Source organism: Brachionichthys hirsutus, chromosome 4, assembly GCF_040956055.1.
Source record: "Brachionichthys hirsutus isolate HB-005 chromosome 4, CSIRO-AGI_Bhir_v1, whole genome shotgun sequence".
NCBI classification, from domain to species: domain Eukaryota; kingdom Metazoa; phylum Chordata; class Actinopteri; order Lophiiformes; family Brachionichthyidae; genus Brachionichthys; species Brachionichthys hirsutus.
Genome location: NC_090900.1, coordinates 14,165,905 through 14,183,877, shown reverse-complemented (window position 1 = coordinate 14,183,877; position 17,973 = coordinate 14,165,905). Strand labels below are relative to the sequence as shown.

The 17,973-nt window shown below is 46.2% G+C and overlaps 1 protein-coding gene across 1 annotated transcript; it reads right to left on the bottom strand.

The window, feature by feature from the left end:
* Positions 1-353: 353 nt before the first annotated feature.
* Positions 354-17,662, bottom strand: LOC137893134 (olfactomedin-like protein 2A). The gene is made up of 8 exons (XM_068738577.1): positions 17,594-17,662; positions 10,631-10,894; positions 9,076-9,183; positions 8,627-8,803; positions 7,904-8,144; positions 6,414-6,704; positions 6,086-6,271; positions 354-958 (listed from the first exon to the last, which is right to left on the bottom strand). The coding sequence occupies exons 1-8, from the start codon at positions 17,660-17,662 to the stop codon at positions 354-356; spliced, it is 1,941 nt and encodes a 646-aa protein (XP_068594678.1).
* Positions 17,663-17,973: the final 311 nt, after the last annotated feature.

The following is a 17,973-nucleotide window of genomic DNA, read 5'->3' as shown; positions in this document are numbered from 1 at the left end:
GAAGTAGTCAAGGAGCGTGTCCACAGAAAATCTCATTTAAGTGACGTGTCTGACTGTTTGCTAGCAGGCCTGCTGATACTTGATATTTGAAAATAAAATTTCATCTCAAAGCTTTAGTGTAGCTTTAACTCAACCTTTGAGATTATGATTATTTCCACTCTTCTATTGACTCTATTGCTATATTGTAGTCACATCCCAAAACACGTTTGAGGCATGTACACTGTGAGGTTTGTTTGAATAGCATGTGTTGGTAGTGGAAGGCCGGTTCTCTTCTGTATGGCTGCTTCTTAGCTGTTGAATACTGTCTTCTCTCTTGGCTTGTGCTACACTGGCAGACGTCCTGTGAGCCACGCTCACTGTTCGACAAAGTGCACCTGATATGTCAGCTGATGGCCGTTGTCCCAGGCATACAGAACCTTCTCCTTCGGGTTGTAGTCGATCTGAGTGGTGAAGGAGTACTCATTGGTGAAGGGCAGCCGTGGGATGGCTACGGTGTTGGTGTGGGTGTCATACGCGTAGTTCACTTCACCTTCCCTTTGGTTGTACACATCAACAACATACAAGACGCCGCAGATGATGAAGCAGTTCCCGTAGGAATTCCGTTTGAGACCTGTCCTCCAGGTTGTCTCCTTTTTCAGTGACAGGTCTCCTGGATCCAGTTTACTGATGATGATCACCTCTTGCTGGTTGTAGTCGTAGTCAATGGAAGGGTAGATTACCCACAGGCCACTCTCGTCCACTGCAAAGTCGATGTCAGAGTGGCCTCTCCATTTCCATGGGGTGGTGTCCTCATAAACCACGTCATGCAGCAGCGTCCAGGCTGCCACGTATCGCATCCTCAGGTCATATTTAATGATGTTCTTTGTGAAGGCTCTGTTGTAGTAGAAGGCTCCGTTGTAAACCACGTGGCCTGTCCCGATCCAGTTGTAAGGCAATTTGAAAAGGTTGCTCCATCGGCCTACAATGAAAAAGAATATTAAGCCAGCTTTAATGGATTATTTTACATCTTGGGTGAAAATCATTTTCATTTGCATGACCTAAAGAAAGCTCCCACAGAGAGCCCACTGTGGCACAAAGTCAGACCATTCTTATCACACCTCGGTTCCAGCAAGATAGTTCAGAGTTCAGATGAGGAATTTTTGGCTTCAAGTCACTGCTATGACTACTTTGAGTCCGAAAAACAAAACAGGACTCGGCTATTCTACCCTTCGTGATTGGATTGGAGTCCTGCTTATTGTAAAGCGGTGGATCTAAAAATCTGCGCATGTGAAAACCAAACGCATGCTGACGATAAGGGATCCTCACACCCTTGGAGTATTGAATTAACACTAAGATCGCTCCATTCTACACACCACGTGCTAGTGACAGCACATCTTGCTCTCCGGACTGCAAGAGGGAAGCCTTCACTCACTTGATTTGATTTTGATTACAATGAGCAAAAAAGAAGCATCAACTGGACTTGTTCAAGTTTGATCAAAGACGTGTCACCTCTCATCCAAGAGGCTTCGACAGTTCTGAGAGACTGGTAGAGAGTTTAGATACTTCTACACTTGGTGGGGCAGAAAACAAAGAAGGGACAAGGCAATCACCTTTTGGATGCTAATAGGAAATTTGTTCGTCAGGTTTCAGGACTGCCGAGGAGCATTATACTCATATTATACTCATATTATACTCATATTATAATTCACATTTATAGGCAGTTGCAGCGGAGTGCTGAAGTGATGCCATGGGTTGAGGTTAGAGGACGACGGTTGCACAATGAACCTCTGAGCCTTGCCATTCTGTACAAATGTTACAAAGGCTTTATTGTTGTTCAACTACACAGCTTTGACGTTTGAAAAAAATGCATGTCAGGTACACGTTGGCGTCAAACAGCAACTTATCAGGACGTCGCAGGCCAGCGAATAGGAGTGAGAAACCGACATTTAACTCGGTGGGACTCTGCCTGAACAGAATGAATGGCGAGCCATAATAAAGCAGTCGGTTGCATCAAAAGATGCTTCATCGTGTAATTAAATCATTAAAGAGATTAATACGTTTGATCGACAGTCAGCAATAATTAGGATAATAATAACTAGAAAAGCACTTGGAGAGCGAAAACCTCCACCAATCTGCTCATTCCTCATAATTGGATTTACACCGAAAAAGATTTAAAATTCCTGGATCCACATTGAGATCAGGATCATCATCAAAAGGTTATAAATTGATCTTGGTATCTATATAGACCAACCATGAAAGGTAAAAGTTTTCCACGATAGTGTGTATCGGACACGTTTATGACTCTTGGTGATTGAATTGAATGCATATTTTACAAGATATGAATTTTTGAAAGAAATCGCAATTATAAGTAAATTGGGAAATTGATTTCGCCATTTACAAATTTATTTTAATTTTAATTTTTTTTTTGTATGCAGATGGGTATCCGGATCACGCTCAACATTTAATGGGATCTAAATTAGACCAAAATCCAGCTTCAAATATTTTTTCATCAAGATCGGTCCAGCGGTTCTTCCATAATCCTGATAAAAGACAAACAAACAAACAAACAAACGTCATTACGGACGTATGCTGCAGGCCTGCTTGCTTGTTGTGCTGATTTCTGCGTTCTCATTCACTGACTACGAGCTGCAAACAGTCAGCAGTATGTGTGCTCAGCTGATACGATGCCAAAGGCAATGTTTGCACCAAAGCAGACCGTGCACACGCCGGCTTCACGTGACAGCGACACAGTTTGTTCAGGGTTGTGCACGGTGGGTGTCGTTTCCTAATCACTTCCTATCTGCTGTTATAACCTTCAAACCTCAGGAAGTACGATTCAGATAAAGATAATAAAAGCTTGGTAAATGACAAAAGCAACATGCAGTAGACCCCCCCCATCACCACCCCCACTGCCCCTAGCCCTGAGCCCGAGCCACTCTTAATCCCCTTTCCCTGTGCCCAGTTCAAAGGGAAGGCCGGAGCGCATGTCAGAGAACAGCAGGCATTAGCACCGCTCCAAATACCCAGTCATCTGCACACAGCTGCGATCTCACGCCGCTGTCGATGCCTCACATGGAAGCACATTTAGAAAGCCCATTGTCCAAACACATTTTGATCGACACGCCAAGATATATGAGGGGAGATAATTTTAAATCTCTGGGAGAGTGTAATCCAATTCCTCACGTGATTTGGATATGGAAGGAGGGATCGTTCCAATCCACAGAAGCAATGAGACAACCCAAAGACATTCCTCAGATCTCATCATTCTCATTGGACAATCGGCATGAATCAACGTCAGCAGGTTAGTGGGGGTCAAACTCTAGTGATTAGTTGGCTGCTCAACCCCAGACTGAAGTGAGACGGCCCATCCAGAGATGAGCTGTGCACCCAGCTGCATGATGGGCAGCGGCTCAAGCTGTTTCTCACTGGCTTGACTGGCACGCTGAAAGAAATGAAGTTAGAGTTGCAAGGAAAAATTGACAACAATATTTCACTTCACTTCACTTCACTTTTATTGTTTTGTCCCTCGGAGGGCAATTTGGTTTACAGCAGTTCCACACACTTTCTACAACATTTAAGGGACATGTAAGACAAGAGTTACGTTTAAGGGACATGTAAGACAAGAGTTACGTTTAAGGGACATGTAAGACAGAGGTTACGTTTAAGGGACATGTAAGACAAGAGTTACGTTTAAGGGACATGTAAGACAAGAGTTAAGAGCAGCATCGTTGTAAAGGTGTATAGTATACATGATAAAAACAGTGCAAACATGCAAACAGGTTACATCCATACATAAACACAGGCAGGGTCACCACAGGCAGGGTCACCAGAGTGGGACAAAAGAGAACTTGTACCTATTTTTAGTAATCGACTATTTAAGCTCTCATCCAAGCTGCAGCGCCGGGAAGTGCCCTGGGGCAAAGATGTTCGAGTTCAACTCGAACCATTGTGCAAATCGTTGCATCGGCCTTTCACTGAACTTGCATCACTTCAATCAGTGCAACATACGTGTGTTTCCCCATTGAGTTACCTGCGTGAATCTTTGCTTGTGTGAAATTCATAAAGGCCAAGTTCAGATTCAGACACTTTGACTTTTCATGGTTGGTGTATAACGACACCAAGAACAATCGAGAACCTTTTGATGATGATCCAGATCACCGTGTGGATCCAGGAATTTTTAAATGGGTTATTATTTTTTTGTGCCTTGGCGGAGGTTTGCGCTCTCTGAGTGCTTTTCTAGTTGACTTGGTGGGCGTGGCCGAGGTCAGACCTGACTTTATACTTTATGACTTTAATCAACACAGATAGTTGGTGTTTCATGTTCCTATTGGCTGATGTGTGGGTGAGTTTAATGCAGCCATTATGTATAAGAACACAACCTTAATTTCACTGAGGGACTCTTCCCAAGAGATGAATAAAGTTCCCTCTCTATCTATCTATCCATTGCTGCTTATATTTGGGCATGTTAGATATTTCTATGAGGAGCAGGCAAAAAACACAACAGAGGTATCATTGGAAGAGTAAAAAGATATTTGGTTTTTGGGGGCTAATATAAATTATGACATCCCCAAAAAGGTTATCTGTGGCGGATTCCACGAAAGATAAATGTTGCCCAACACTGCTTTCCTTCAAGCAGTTCAGTTTGCCCCAGGGAGAAACCCTCCTATTTATGTTGCCCCTCTGAGGAGGCTCGAAGTGATCTCAGGAAGGATTTCCCAACTCTGCTGTTTTAGTTGAACCGCCTCATTGCCTCAGCCATTCTCAAACAAAGCTCGTCTCCATGTTGTAATGAAAACACACAGAAAGAACATGAACCACAGTGTTCCCTCATCGTGTGCGTGTGTGTGTAATGTTTGGCAGTAAATGTACAGCATCATGTAGGATGCAGTGAGTCAGAGTATAAACGCTGCAGCTTCTCAACACCATAAAAGCTCCCTGTTGTTGAAGCTTTGCTCCAAAGCCCAGGTAGCAGCCTAAAATCAATGTAAGACTCACACCTACTGCACACACCTACTATCACTGGCTTATGACCAACGCATTCAGCATTTTCTCCTACCTTAACCCTTTATTGCAAAAACGGATCATATTTCATACACATTGTTCTTTTTTTTTTTTTTACCGAAAAAGCCGATTGATACAAGCCAACACATGCATCTGCAGTTGACGGAACTACACGGGACTGATGAGTGGAAACTCACACGAGCTTCACAATGCAGGGCTCACTGCTGAATCTGTGTGAAATCCGATTTTTCTTTTTGCAATTTCGTTCACATGAGTTCGTTCACATTTCCAATTAAATGCGACTCATATGCGAACTCCTGTAAATCTGAACGTAACGGCGGCACGTATGTGGCGATTTTAAAACTGTTGTCCAACCGGAGCAGCAGATTTACCACTTCATATTTTTAAGAAGATGATTAACAAGGAAGAGAGCCAGTTATTTAGCCATGCCGTTTTGTCGGGCAGTGTTAGGATAATTATTTCATTTTCATTGTCACATAGTAGAGTCTTTAAAAATGGTGGACCCATGAGGGAACCACGAGGGTCTCTCCAGGGGAATTTCCTTGGTCTGGATTATCGTGGGGGGTAGGGGTCTATGCAAATAGCTAAGAACCGCCTACTTCTACTGTACTAATAAATTGTCCTGAGCGACGGGATCGCCAGAGGTCATCGTACGTAGCTGCTGGACGGACGCTCCTCTCCCGATCGGTAAAGTGTCGAAGTTTGTCTGCCTGATTCATTTTGTGTGTGTATAATTATTTTTACACAGGGTGTCTAGAGAAAATACTCTGACAGGCAGTCGCAACAACGTCTCTGCAAAGAAACGCGTGGGTGGAGAGTCGCACAATAGTGGCGTACGTATATATGTATGAGTCGCGTATCAGCGACGCGTAGGTCGGATGGACGCGACCTGGCCGTTCAGACTGAAGTCGCACGGCAAAAGATCGGACACGTATCGGATCTAGGACCGCACATCGATGTGGCCTGGGTCGTTCAGACTAGCATGGAAAGATCGGATACAGATTTGGGTTCGCTTCAGCCTGCAGCGTGAACTAAGCCTTAGTTAAGGTTCTGGAAAGAGAGCCCAACCCCAAATGAAGCATACCCTGCTTGAAGTTATCCAGGTTGCGGAACTCCACCAAGTTGTTGCCATAGTAATAGTTGGTGACATAGATCTTTGAGTCTTTCGCCAGCGGATCCTTCATCCAGGCTCCTTCGTTGCGCCCGTAACTGTGCTGCTTCTCCGGCTGCTCAATAGATGCCACCGTCCCTTCACAGTTGAGGATCTTCCCTGGAAGAATCAAGCAGAATATTCAGAACATCCACGCCCGGCAGAGACGGCCCGACATTATCGAGGGTTCAGTTTCACGCCTGCGCTTCTCTATGGGTGTCTCCATCTAAGCTTTCCCATCGAGGGGCATGCAGTACCGGACCTGCTCTGTGGAGAAGGGGCCGACTGTTGTTGTTGGAGTTGTCCAGCACCAGTACGATGGTGGGAGACGGTCTTTCAGAAGCTGCTGTGCTGACGGTGGTGGGTGCAGCAGTGCTGGCGGTCGTTGTGCTCGGAGTTGTGGTGGTGGTCGTAGCTGTGGAGGTGGGAACCGCAGTGGTGGTGATGGGTTGGACAGCAGTTGCCTCCATGGCTTCCAGAAGAATTTCAGCTCCCCCGTCCTCTGACTGGCTTTCTGTGACGTGATGCACCGTGAACACTTTGGCAGAATGGTCTGAGAGGGGTGGGAGGAAGTGGGAGTACTGGGTAAGTGAGAAAACCGAGCCTCAAGCCAAAGTTTACAACGTCACAAAGGCATTTATCCTTTCACGCTGTGAGATCGCCATGGTAACAGATGCTGCACACCGAACCTGGTCTGGTGGAGTTTCCCCCAGATTCCACTAGCAGTAATCAACACCGCCCTTTTAAAGAAATATGTTGCATATTCAAACATACTGGCCAGTATACTATCTGTATATCAAGTGAATGTGGTTTTATTTTTGTTACATGATACCTCATACATTCATTAATGGAAGGATTTTGCATCATGTCTTTATGTTTGCATTTGATTTTCTCTCCAAAGGATTTGTAAGGCAGAAGTGAAAGAATCTGATTGCAAAGCGATTGATCGATTGATATTTGCAACCAATTGATTAAAAATCTATTTCACTCGGCTGGAGTCCGTGAACTGTGATCAGTCTCTTCGGCAGAAGAAAGGCAAAATAATGGACTGTCCTGAAAGCGTGTGTCGCTGCACAAAGAGCAACACTGAAACAGCAGGAAGGGGCTTCGTCCTGCTCGTAATGGCGAACTGGTTCCTGCAGGAAGCGCTCTGTCAGCGATTCGGGACGTGCAGCTCAGTGGTTTGGTGAATGTGACGGGGTGCACGGCGGGACACCGAGCCTGACAGCATCATGTGCGTGTGCCCTGTTCAAACGCAGCATAGCTATCCACTCATCCAGACGTGAGGAGGATTGGAAGGAGCCCCCCCCCCCCCCGCTCGTTGTTGTGAGAAGTGAAGCTGAAGCATTCCCATCTCTGCCGTGTGTCAATAGAAGGCTTGGATTTCCTGCGGGCGGGATGCGCCACCAATCCGCTGACTCGGCTCGCTTGCACCTCGTGCATCACACGAGGCCAGACTCCCTTTCTTTTTGCCTTTTTCCTGAACGGTCAGGTTTGCAGCACAACTCAAGCCTGTGCAGCACTTTCTTAAAACGTTATAATGACCTCTCGTGGAAATGAACAAGCCGATAACGATCCTGTCTCTGGTTCTGTGACCTCCCCATGATTAGATCACTGGATAAACTCAGCTGATCATTTTCTCCACACCCCCCGGGGGGGGGGGGGGGGGTACACACAGATGAGTGCGGCTGAATTTGCTTTAGCTGAGTGTGTGTGTTTCTGTGAAAGCACCGGCGCCCTGCTCGCCCTCACCTTCTCTCTGCTCTTCTTCATCATTCTTGGCAGCCTTGTAGTACGTGATGCCCCTCACCACGCCGGGCTGGTGGCCAGCCACCCTGGCTTTGCCCGTAGGCTCAGGCTTGACTGGCTTGCCCGGTTTAACGGCCTCCTTTTTGGGCTTTGCGGGCTTTTCTTTGGGGGACTTGTGTGGGGGTTTGTCTCCAGAGGCCTTCTTGTTGGCCGTTTTCACAGCCTCTGTTTTCTCATTCGTCTCCTGTGAACACGGACACAATCGGAATTTACTGGTGACACTTTAATAAATGTAATATCACAGACCTCTTCCTGTTCATCAGTGTATTAATAGCTCGTGTCTGACTTAACGTGCGTCCATCCGTCCATCCATCCATCCATCCCGCCACATTTTCCAGCTCCTCCCTGAAGATCCCTCTATTGCGTTCAGGGTCTACCTTGGGGTCTGATTCTGGTGCCTAGAAAACCTCCAACAGGCACCCCAGCCAGCACAACTTCAGCCATGATGATGTAGCGGCTCTAATCAAAGTTCAAGTCCCTCGCCCTACCTCAGTGGAGGACGCTCGTGTTCTTGTTTTGGTCAGTATCATGGATGGATAGATGGAGCGGCTGCTTCCAATGTGCTGGTAACATCACCGCTGCGATTACTGCCACCAGCACAACGTCTCAGCGTACCACAATCCCACTTGTTCGGTGGTGCCTGAATGCCGAGCGGTGTTTTCTTGCCTGCGCTTTGCTCTCGGAGGAGTCCTTCTGCAGCAGCTGCAGGCTGAGGCTGGAGATCTCCTTCTTGATGCTCATCATGATGTTGGAGTAATTCTCGTATCTCTTGAACTGGCTGGTGAGGCTCGTCATGCTGTCCCGAACAAATTCATTCTCACGCGTGAGGTTTGACTTGATTGTCTGTAAGATAATACCATCCTCATCATCCTCATCATCAATGCACTGACAAATGAGTTCTACTGACACCCATTCATGACGTTCCCTTCATAAGTGTGAATACGTCTAAACATTCCGCTTATTCACATATTTGCACACCGTTTTTGTGTTTTCACTATTTGATGATGCCTTTCTCGTATCTACAAACTTACTCACTGATAAATAAAAACCTTCAGCGTCCACAAAAATGAGCACAAACCACCAAAAGGAAGAGCGTGAGTCGCTTGGTTGCCTACCTCCTCCAGAGTGTTCATCTGAGACACCACCTTGTTGATGTAGGAGTGAACTTTCATGAGATCCATGCTGTAGAGCGTTCCCTCCAGGAGGTCCACCATCGACTGGAGCTGGTCAGCGCCACAGGAGGAGGAGAGCTAGCATTACTCGTCAGCTCCTGACGGCTGTGTGCAGGCAGGGTCAACGACTAGCAGAGGCGGGAGGTCATAGAATACAACTACTTTCTTCTTTCGGGTATTTAAATTTTATGGACAACGTTCAACATTATTTTGTGTGATGAACATCAAGTACAATTTCAATTTGGAAGCGATACATCTGCAGCAATGCAGGGAAGATTCAACATTTTTTTTTTTTACAACAACAAACATGGCATGCGGAGGAGGTTGCGATAAGCGCCTAGTATGTACAGCGTGTTTTAGTACACATTTGTTGTGCCTTGTTTGAATGAAGGAACGTGGAAACGGCTTCCTGTGCGGATGGAGCAAACCGAAAAGCAAACCGACGAGGCCTCAGAGCGGCCGGCACGGCTTTGGTTTGCTGGAGGTCGAGTGGAGTCGCCTGCTTCGAGACGGTGATCGTCTTCATGTTGTTAGCCCTCGGAGGCTATCAGCTCCAGCTGCTCGACACATTCAACAGGTCGACCCCGACATCGTCCGGTCCTCGGGAGGCAGCGTGGACCTCACTGCTGACTCTTTGTTGGGGGGGGGGACAAAGCAAGCATCAGGTGTGCTAAGCTCATCTGGCAGTGTGGTCCGACTCATGATGAGGGCCGTCCTGCTGTGCTGTTTTGGATCACCTGCCACATATCTTTGCTGTTATGGCTCTGAGATCTCTCGCTCTCGCTCCATGATACGAGGAGTCAGGATCTCCCTGGCGTTTGCCTCCTTACAGCCAAGACAGTCGCGGTTTGTTCATCCGGGCTTTTGCGGTTGTGGGATTTGATTGTTTTTGACGGTCATGACATCATCACCACGTTTGCTGTGCAGAGATGTTGCCGATGCAGCATTTGGTTGCAGGTGGATTCCGTATCACCAGCTGAGAGGAGATCGACCGACCGAGTCTGATCAAGCATCTGGATCTGATGTCTCTTCCGGTACATGGCGTGCAGGCGTACGCTAACGTCGTCACGGACCAATGATGTCATAAAATCCACCCATCATGGAGTGGAGAGCTGAAGAAAGACCTTTTGTGAAAAGCAGTTGTACTGCAATACCAATAATCCTAAACACACAGTTTTTATTTTAATGTCATGTAAGCCGGAGAAAAGATGCGAAGGGTTTAATGTGAAGAGTTTTTTTTTTTATTGATTATGCCTAAAAATGTCACTTTAAATGTTTTGATCAAATTTACTAAATATTTTATGTCCACAGTATTTATTCCAATGGTCAGCCTTTTATTCCAGACTCGGCATGGAGGCGACTAACTATGGAGGACAAAAGCTGCCACATTTTAAAATAAATATAAATGGAAAAAAAGAGAATCGGCCAGTTTGGGATGTACAGCATGAAGCATGTATGTATATTGTCACCGTTGTCTTAACGGCACGCACTCCCTCACCTTCAGCAACTCGGGGGCCTGCTTCTTCAGCTTCTCCATCTTCCATTCATTCTCACAGGGATTGAGGGAGGACGGTGGTGCCGTGCAAGAGCACTTACAGTCAGATCCGGAGCTGACCGTCTCCACTGTGTAGAAATCCTCCACGCGTACGCTGCCGCTCCGCAGCCGCACACAGGCGTCTTTGCTTAGGGGGCGCATGATGCACTTACAGCGGCAGTCGGAACCTTCTGAAGTCATCCGAACAGGCTCGGTCTCTCCAAAAACCTGGGAGACATCAAGTGGGATTGAAGTCTAATGACAACAACAACAAAAAAACGCATTCGTGCAAAACTCAGCAGTAGTTTTGCAGATCAGAAGAGGATATTTCCTCTATACGCACCCCGACCCATTCAGTCTGGCAGTTTCTTTGAGGAACATGTTTCATCAGTGAATCCTGAATTCTTCCAGCCTTGCATTCCATTATTTCAACCCCGCTGGTCTTCCACAAATAACCCAGTGAAGGAAGGAAAACCAGCCCAGAAAAATAATCGCATGCTTCCTCTGTTGAATGTGAGCCAGTGGGACTCAGCGGTAAACACAGCAAAGGACTTTGGCGTGTCCTCCGGTTGCCAGGCGTGATGGTACAGATTTGGCAGTTCATGGAATGCCCAGGTGGTCTCTGTGTTGGCGCAGTGAAAGTATTTTTCACTTCAGAGTGACGGGAGAGTTCTTTTATTGGACGGAGGTCTGCCAGGTTGTATTTGCAAATTGCTTTTGCTGCAGCTGTTTTATTGTTCTAACTTTTTGAATTTAGTGTTTTCTAAACACCAACAAGCAAAAGACGAAAACAACAGTTTTGTTAAGCTTAGCCATGAAAACTATGTGTTTTTAATCTGATGCCATGCTTTAGGGCTTCACTACTTTGCAAGATGTGTCGTATTAATGTCCCTTGTCACACAGATATGCTTCTACAGTGAGAAGGTGAGGAAGCCAAGAAACTGCTCTAAATAATATTGGTTGATTTGCTGCAGCTAATTTTTATTAGTATGTATTAGGCGGCCCGGTGGCGCAGTGGTAAGCACTGTTGCCTCACAGCGAGATGGTCGCAGGTTCGTCTCCGACTTGTGGCCATTCTGTGAGGAGTCTGCGTGTTCTCCCCGTGTCTGCGGTTGGATAATGAATGAATGAACTGTATTACAAATTCCATGCTGTCAAACAAAACCATGTTAAATGCATGCATTCATAAAAAATAAAAGAGGGTCACAGAACCTACTGGAGCCGATCCTAGCAGTCTATGGGCAAGAGGTGGAGTACACCCTGGACAAGTCGCCAGTTTGTCGCAGGGCCACAAATCATTCACTCACGCCTATGGATAATTTGGTGTCACCAATTCATCTATGTTGCACATTTTTGGTGGTGGTAGGAAACCGGAGACACTGGAGAGTATGGCCCTGCAGTGCGCTGGCGACGCATTCGGGGTGTACCCATATCAAGCTTGGAAAGGCTCCAGCAACTCTGTGACCTACAAAGCGGAAGAAAATGGGTGGAGGGATGGATGTTGGCTTTCCATCGTTTAATTTTTAAGAAGTCTTTTAGCTTGGCAGCAGCAGGGTGAGGAAAGGTTGAGGAGGTGGGGGCTCATTAGAGAAGGAATGCAGGATGCCTGAAGGGGAAAGATGGGGAGAGGTTGTACGTTTTTTCATTATTCCAGGGAGGGGGTCTCGTAAAGGGCAGGACTCCTCTGTGCTGAGCCAGGCCAATCCTGACCCATGTCTAGATAGAAAGCAGCAGGTTGACAAATCCTCGGGCCACATGAAAACAGAGAGGATTAGCAGATTAAACGTTTTAAACAGAGGCTATGCCTGCAGGCCTGCCCAGCTGCATTGTTCAACCACAGCCAAATACTGAGTCCTGCATGGTAACGACAGAGAAGTCAAAGAAATTCCAACCAGATTTACTTTGGTACTCTACCTTTGTCGAGTAAAGAAGAGCCATTACCTTTCTGGTAAAATTTCTGGAAGTCCTGTGCCAATCCATGCCATGGTCCATTTGGACTCAATGTCCCCAGCCTCCTCTGGGATCTGATAGAAGTTCTCATGGGGGTGGGGAGTTGAAGTCCGCACTGACGGAGGGCTCAGATAGACTTTCCCAACAGACCCTCAAAACACGGCAAGTCTGTCCACCCCCCTACCTCACCACCACCAAGACACGCGGCCAAAGGTCCAATGACACCACAATAAAGTCGATCATCGACCGCTAGCCGAGGGTGTCCTGGTGCCACGTGCACTAATGGACATCCCCGTGCTCCAACAAGGTGTTTGTTGTGAACAAACTGTGACTAGCACAGAAGTCCAACAACAGAACGCCACTCATGTTCATATCAGGGAGGCCGTTCATCCCAATCACCCTCCTCCAAGTCTCGCTGTCACTGCCCATGTTGAAATCCTACAGAAGAACAATGGAGTGTCCAGTCGTAGCACCAGCCGTCTCTCTCTCTCTCTCTCTCTCTCTCTCCAAATGGAAGCCACAGCGAATTCTAAGATGTGTCTACTACTTCAAAATAAAACCAATTTTAGATTGTTGTTTTTTAACGACTGATATAATGTTCCTGATGTGAAAAATGTGTGAATAACATATTTAATTTAAAGGCTTTTAAATTAAATATGTTTTTGCTTGGTGTTTCCTTCTATGGTTTCCACTGGCTCATTCCACATTGTGTCCCATCAAGGATACTTCGGACCATAACTCAGGTCCACATTCCAGCCCAAAGAGTCTGCCGGATTTTTAATCTAATTACTAGCGGTGCTTGTGATAAGCAGTCTTACTGTGCCACTGTAAATGTTAACCCAGTTCAAAGGGGGAATTCAGCCGGGACATGCAAGAGGAGGGCGGCTGACTATACACAGAAAGACTGGAATTAGCACAGGGATGTTAATTATCTGAACACAAGGTGTATCAAGCACTCCCTGCTTTTGAGGGTACACAGCTACATTCCTACTGCTGTTTATCTGTCAACACACTCCCTTTAACAATATAATAGCCAATACAAAGACCAATACATACGGTACTTTCATTAGGAAAATCCTATTATTTATTTATTTTTATTATTATTGTTATACACTGAAGGACTACGTGCATAATTTATGTGACATTTCCTCTCCTGCCAAAGTCTGGAAAACCTTTAAACAAGATTTTAAAGCACACCGAAACAAATTCAGCTGACAAAGTGTTTCCCTAATAAAATCCACATACGACAATAACTCATTCCACAGTGCAAAGGGGCGGCTGCTAATTATTAGCCTGTGCCTGGGGAGATGCTGCCAAAGGCCTCTGTCCAGATGACTTGTAACGGATATGTTTATGCACAATGCCAAAAAGCTGCAGAATAAATCGCTGCCGAGTGAAAGACATTCGACTCAGATTTCCTGAGCAAATGAGGAATAAAATATTTTTAGCACGGTCACCCGAGAGACAAAGCTCAGAGGTCAGCTGATTGGTACTGTATAGTCCGGCAGATGCTATCAGAATATGGAAAAGCTGTTTTGTGGCAGCATCCCTAAATCAATATGTTTTTTTATCTGAGCCACAGCACAGACCGCAGGAGCCTCCACATAATGAGGTTTATAAGTTCTACGTCATGATACAAGCACATTGATGTTCCTTATTGATGATCTATTACAAGCAGCAGCAATGATGACATCTGTGCGCTACGGGGTAGGGATTGGTCACACGGATGGCATCTTGCCTTTAGAACTCCTACCAGACAGCTGCAATGATTTTTCCATGCAAGGTTGGCCAGGACAAGCCGTCAGACCCGAGGAAGCATCTGGTCAGACACTAAATATATTTAAGGGTGTGTTTGACAGCCTGAAAAACTGAATCCCCGGCAGCAGCTGCAGCTAATGTTAGCACATCTGCATTCATGAGTCCACCCCCCCCCCCCCCCCGCCCACCATTGGGTACAGATTTCTTTTTATTAACTGACAGCAAAAACGTCAATGTTCCAATTGTATTCTAATAAACACAAACGAAATTTGTGCAACAGGTTACACTGCAGACCTGTTTTGAGTCTCTCAACAAAAATAAAGTGCACAGCAGTATTTTGCTTTTAAAAATAAAAGGAAATGACAAAGACCGAGGTCGTTAATGAAATAATCTACAGGACAAACTAACAAAACAAGCTAAACCAACAATCAGGTGTCCGGAGTTTTAGCTTTTCTTTCTTGTAGTGCAAAAAGGGAAAAAATGGCCAATCACGCAAAATTAAGGAAATGGGAGCGATCGATCGGTGCGCCCCTAATCTGCACCAGCGTTAGATACATGCTGACAAAAATGGCATTTATTTACTGGATTAATATTAAACGGTGTGTGAGAACTTTGTACCACCCTATTTGAACATGACGACACATTGCAGAGATCGTCAGGACTTTTAGTACATTTTCAATACATTTTAGCTGTAGTTCAACCCTTCTACTCAAACTAACTAGAAAAGCGCTTGGAGAGCGCAGACCTCCGCCAAGCTGCTCGTTCCCCTCCTAATTGGATTTGACACCGTCCACATGGTGATCTGGATCATCACCAAAAGTCTACAGATTGTTCTTGTTATTTTTTATACACCAACCATGAAAAGTCAAAGTGAATCAGAGTCGATTTGTAGTTTTAACTGATTTTTGAATCCATAAATGTAGTATTTTTTCCTGAGGTAATTCTGGATCAGATCCAGAAGACACTTCGCATGATAGTCCATATCGGACCCCTTTATCACTGTGATTTTTGCCGAGCGAATTGAATGTATATTTTACAAGATATGCCTGCTGCTATTGTCTTAATAAGTAAATGAGAAAATCCAGAATTAGTTTTTTGTATCCATACAGGTATCCGGATCGCTTTCAAAATCTAATGGAATCTAAGATAGACCCGAGACCCATCTTCAGATTTTTGTATTGTCCAAATGTTTGCTACATGTACGTGGTGGAAGACACACACGGGTTAAAGGTGCATCCGCCACGCAAGCATGATGCGTTTGGTTTCATTTGCCTTCCGTGGAGCTCTGCGTCCTGCAATGGCACCGCTGCACAATGGGTTTGGCGCTTTGGCGATGCTGAAAGGATGCCCAAATAAATACAAGTGAATGGACAATGCATGACCAAACATCCACGGGCATGAAGCCGTGCGCCTTCATGGTTCCCATCTCTCCACCAGATACCGGAGGGCTGACTGCACAGAGTCACTCCCAGTCAACTACGAGAGGTCCGATGCTGAAGAGGTCTGCCTGCCACAGTGCTGCCATGGTGATAGAGCACATAAAGTGCTCTATCAAGTGCACTTAAGTCTTCCTCCGGCTACTTACTTGCTGCCCGTGATGCCAGTTCTGGCACGCAGGACAGTGAAATTCTTTCTTTTAACAGTTACTGAAAACATTTGAGTGAAAATATTTTGAATTACAGATACGGAAAACAAAAGGATGAGCCCATCCGAAAGCCGTCAGAGGGGATTCAGACAAACCTGGACTACACACAGCAGCAGTGAACAAACGGGTTCAAAGCCACAGCCCCCCCGAAGCACGACGTGAAAAGGTTCCTCAGCAAACATCTTCTGCACGGTATCGGACTGACCACCGATAACTTCCACCCAAAGCTGCTGCTACTGTCTTAACAATAAGGCCGTATACACTGAGGGCGCCTACTTAAGGCATTAAATACTCATATTGTGCTTAAAGTCGTTCAGTCCATGATAAACGAACGCGCTATTCCTGAGAACCTCTTGCTAAGGCAAAGAAATGTACACACGGTACTTTTTTAATATTAACCTCTTTTCAGCATTTTTAACAATCAAAAACTCAAGACATTCTTGAGATGTTCATTCATTGAATAAAAAAAAAAAAAAATCATATAAAACTTGCAGGCCGCATTAACCTTAAACTTTCATATTGTCCTGCATGAGGGCCACAAATTATTATGCTGCGAGCCGCAAATGGCCCCCGGGCCGTGAGTTTGAGATCCCTGAATTAGGGTGTGTGTGTGCGTGTGTGTGTGCGTGTGGCTGCAGGAGGCTGAGGGAGAGTGAGGGGTAACTGGAGTCCAGCAGCTGTGTAAACAAGAGCAGCTAGATATTACTGTTACCCCGCAGAGTGCCATCTCTCCCACACTCTGCTGGCATCAGGCCGAGTCCTTGAAGCTGTCATTACATTAAACCTATTGTCACAGCGAAGACAGTCATGGGACGATGTCCTCACATCAAAGACAGTCATGGGACAATGTCCTCACATCAAAGACAGTCATGGGACGATGTCCTCACATCAAAGACAGTCATGGGACAATGTCCTCACATCAAAGACAGTCATGGGACAATGTCCTCACAGCAAAGACAGTCATGGGACGATGTTCTCACATCAAAAACAGTCACAGGACAATGTCCTCAAATCAAAAACAGTCACAGGACGATGTCCTCACATCAAAAACAGTCACGGGACGATGTCCTCACAGCAAAGACAGTCATGGGACGATGTCCTCACAGCAGAAACAGTCACAGGACGATGTCCTCACATCAAAGACAGTCATGGAATGATGTCCTCACATCAAAGACAGTCATGTGACAATGTCCTCACATCAAAAACAGTTATGGGACGATGTCCTCACAGCAAAGACAGTCACAGGACGATGTCCTCACATCAAAAACAGTCACAGGACAATGTCCTCACATCAAAGACAGTCATTGGACGATGTCCTCACATCAAAGACACACAGTCACACGACCGTCTGCCGGTTTTAGACAGAGAGGCTTCGGGGAAATGTCAGGTGTGGGTCAAGTCCCTCATTTGTCTGAAGCAGAGGCTCCACTGGAGGAAACACGCGGAGACAATAAGTGGAGGTTTGGGTTCCGTCCTAACGGGACCTGCCCGGGATTCGAACAACCTGTTCCTGGTTCTGAGCGGACGTGGGTCCTGCAGAATAAAGCAGTGCTGTTTAGCTGCGCGTCTCCTACCTTGCTCAGTGGGGATGCATCCTCACACAGAAGCAGCAGCAGCGCGAACGCGCACGTGTATCTCCACATTGTCTCTGCAGGACAATCAACAATCCGAAGCGACGCGCACTGCGTTCAGTCCACGAGGAAGAGACGGGCGCCTATTTCAGTTCCATGTCCTTCCCACCAACATGCAGTCCGTCTCCTCCTTGCCTCTGTGTCTGGGAGCGTGCGCCGGATTGTGCGCTCTTGTTTGCGCGGCGCGCACAGTCCTCAAGCGCGCAGCCTGCGCATCATCTTTCATCTGCTGACCTCCGACTATGGGAGGGCTCGACCGCGGAGCAAGCAGGCGGGATTACCCGCCTATGGATGATTAGTAATATGTCCATTTACACATTTTA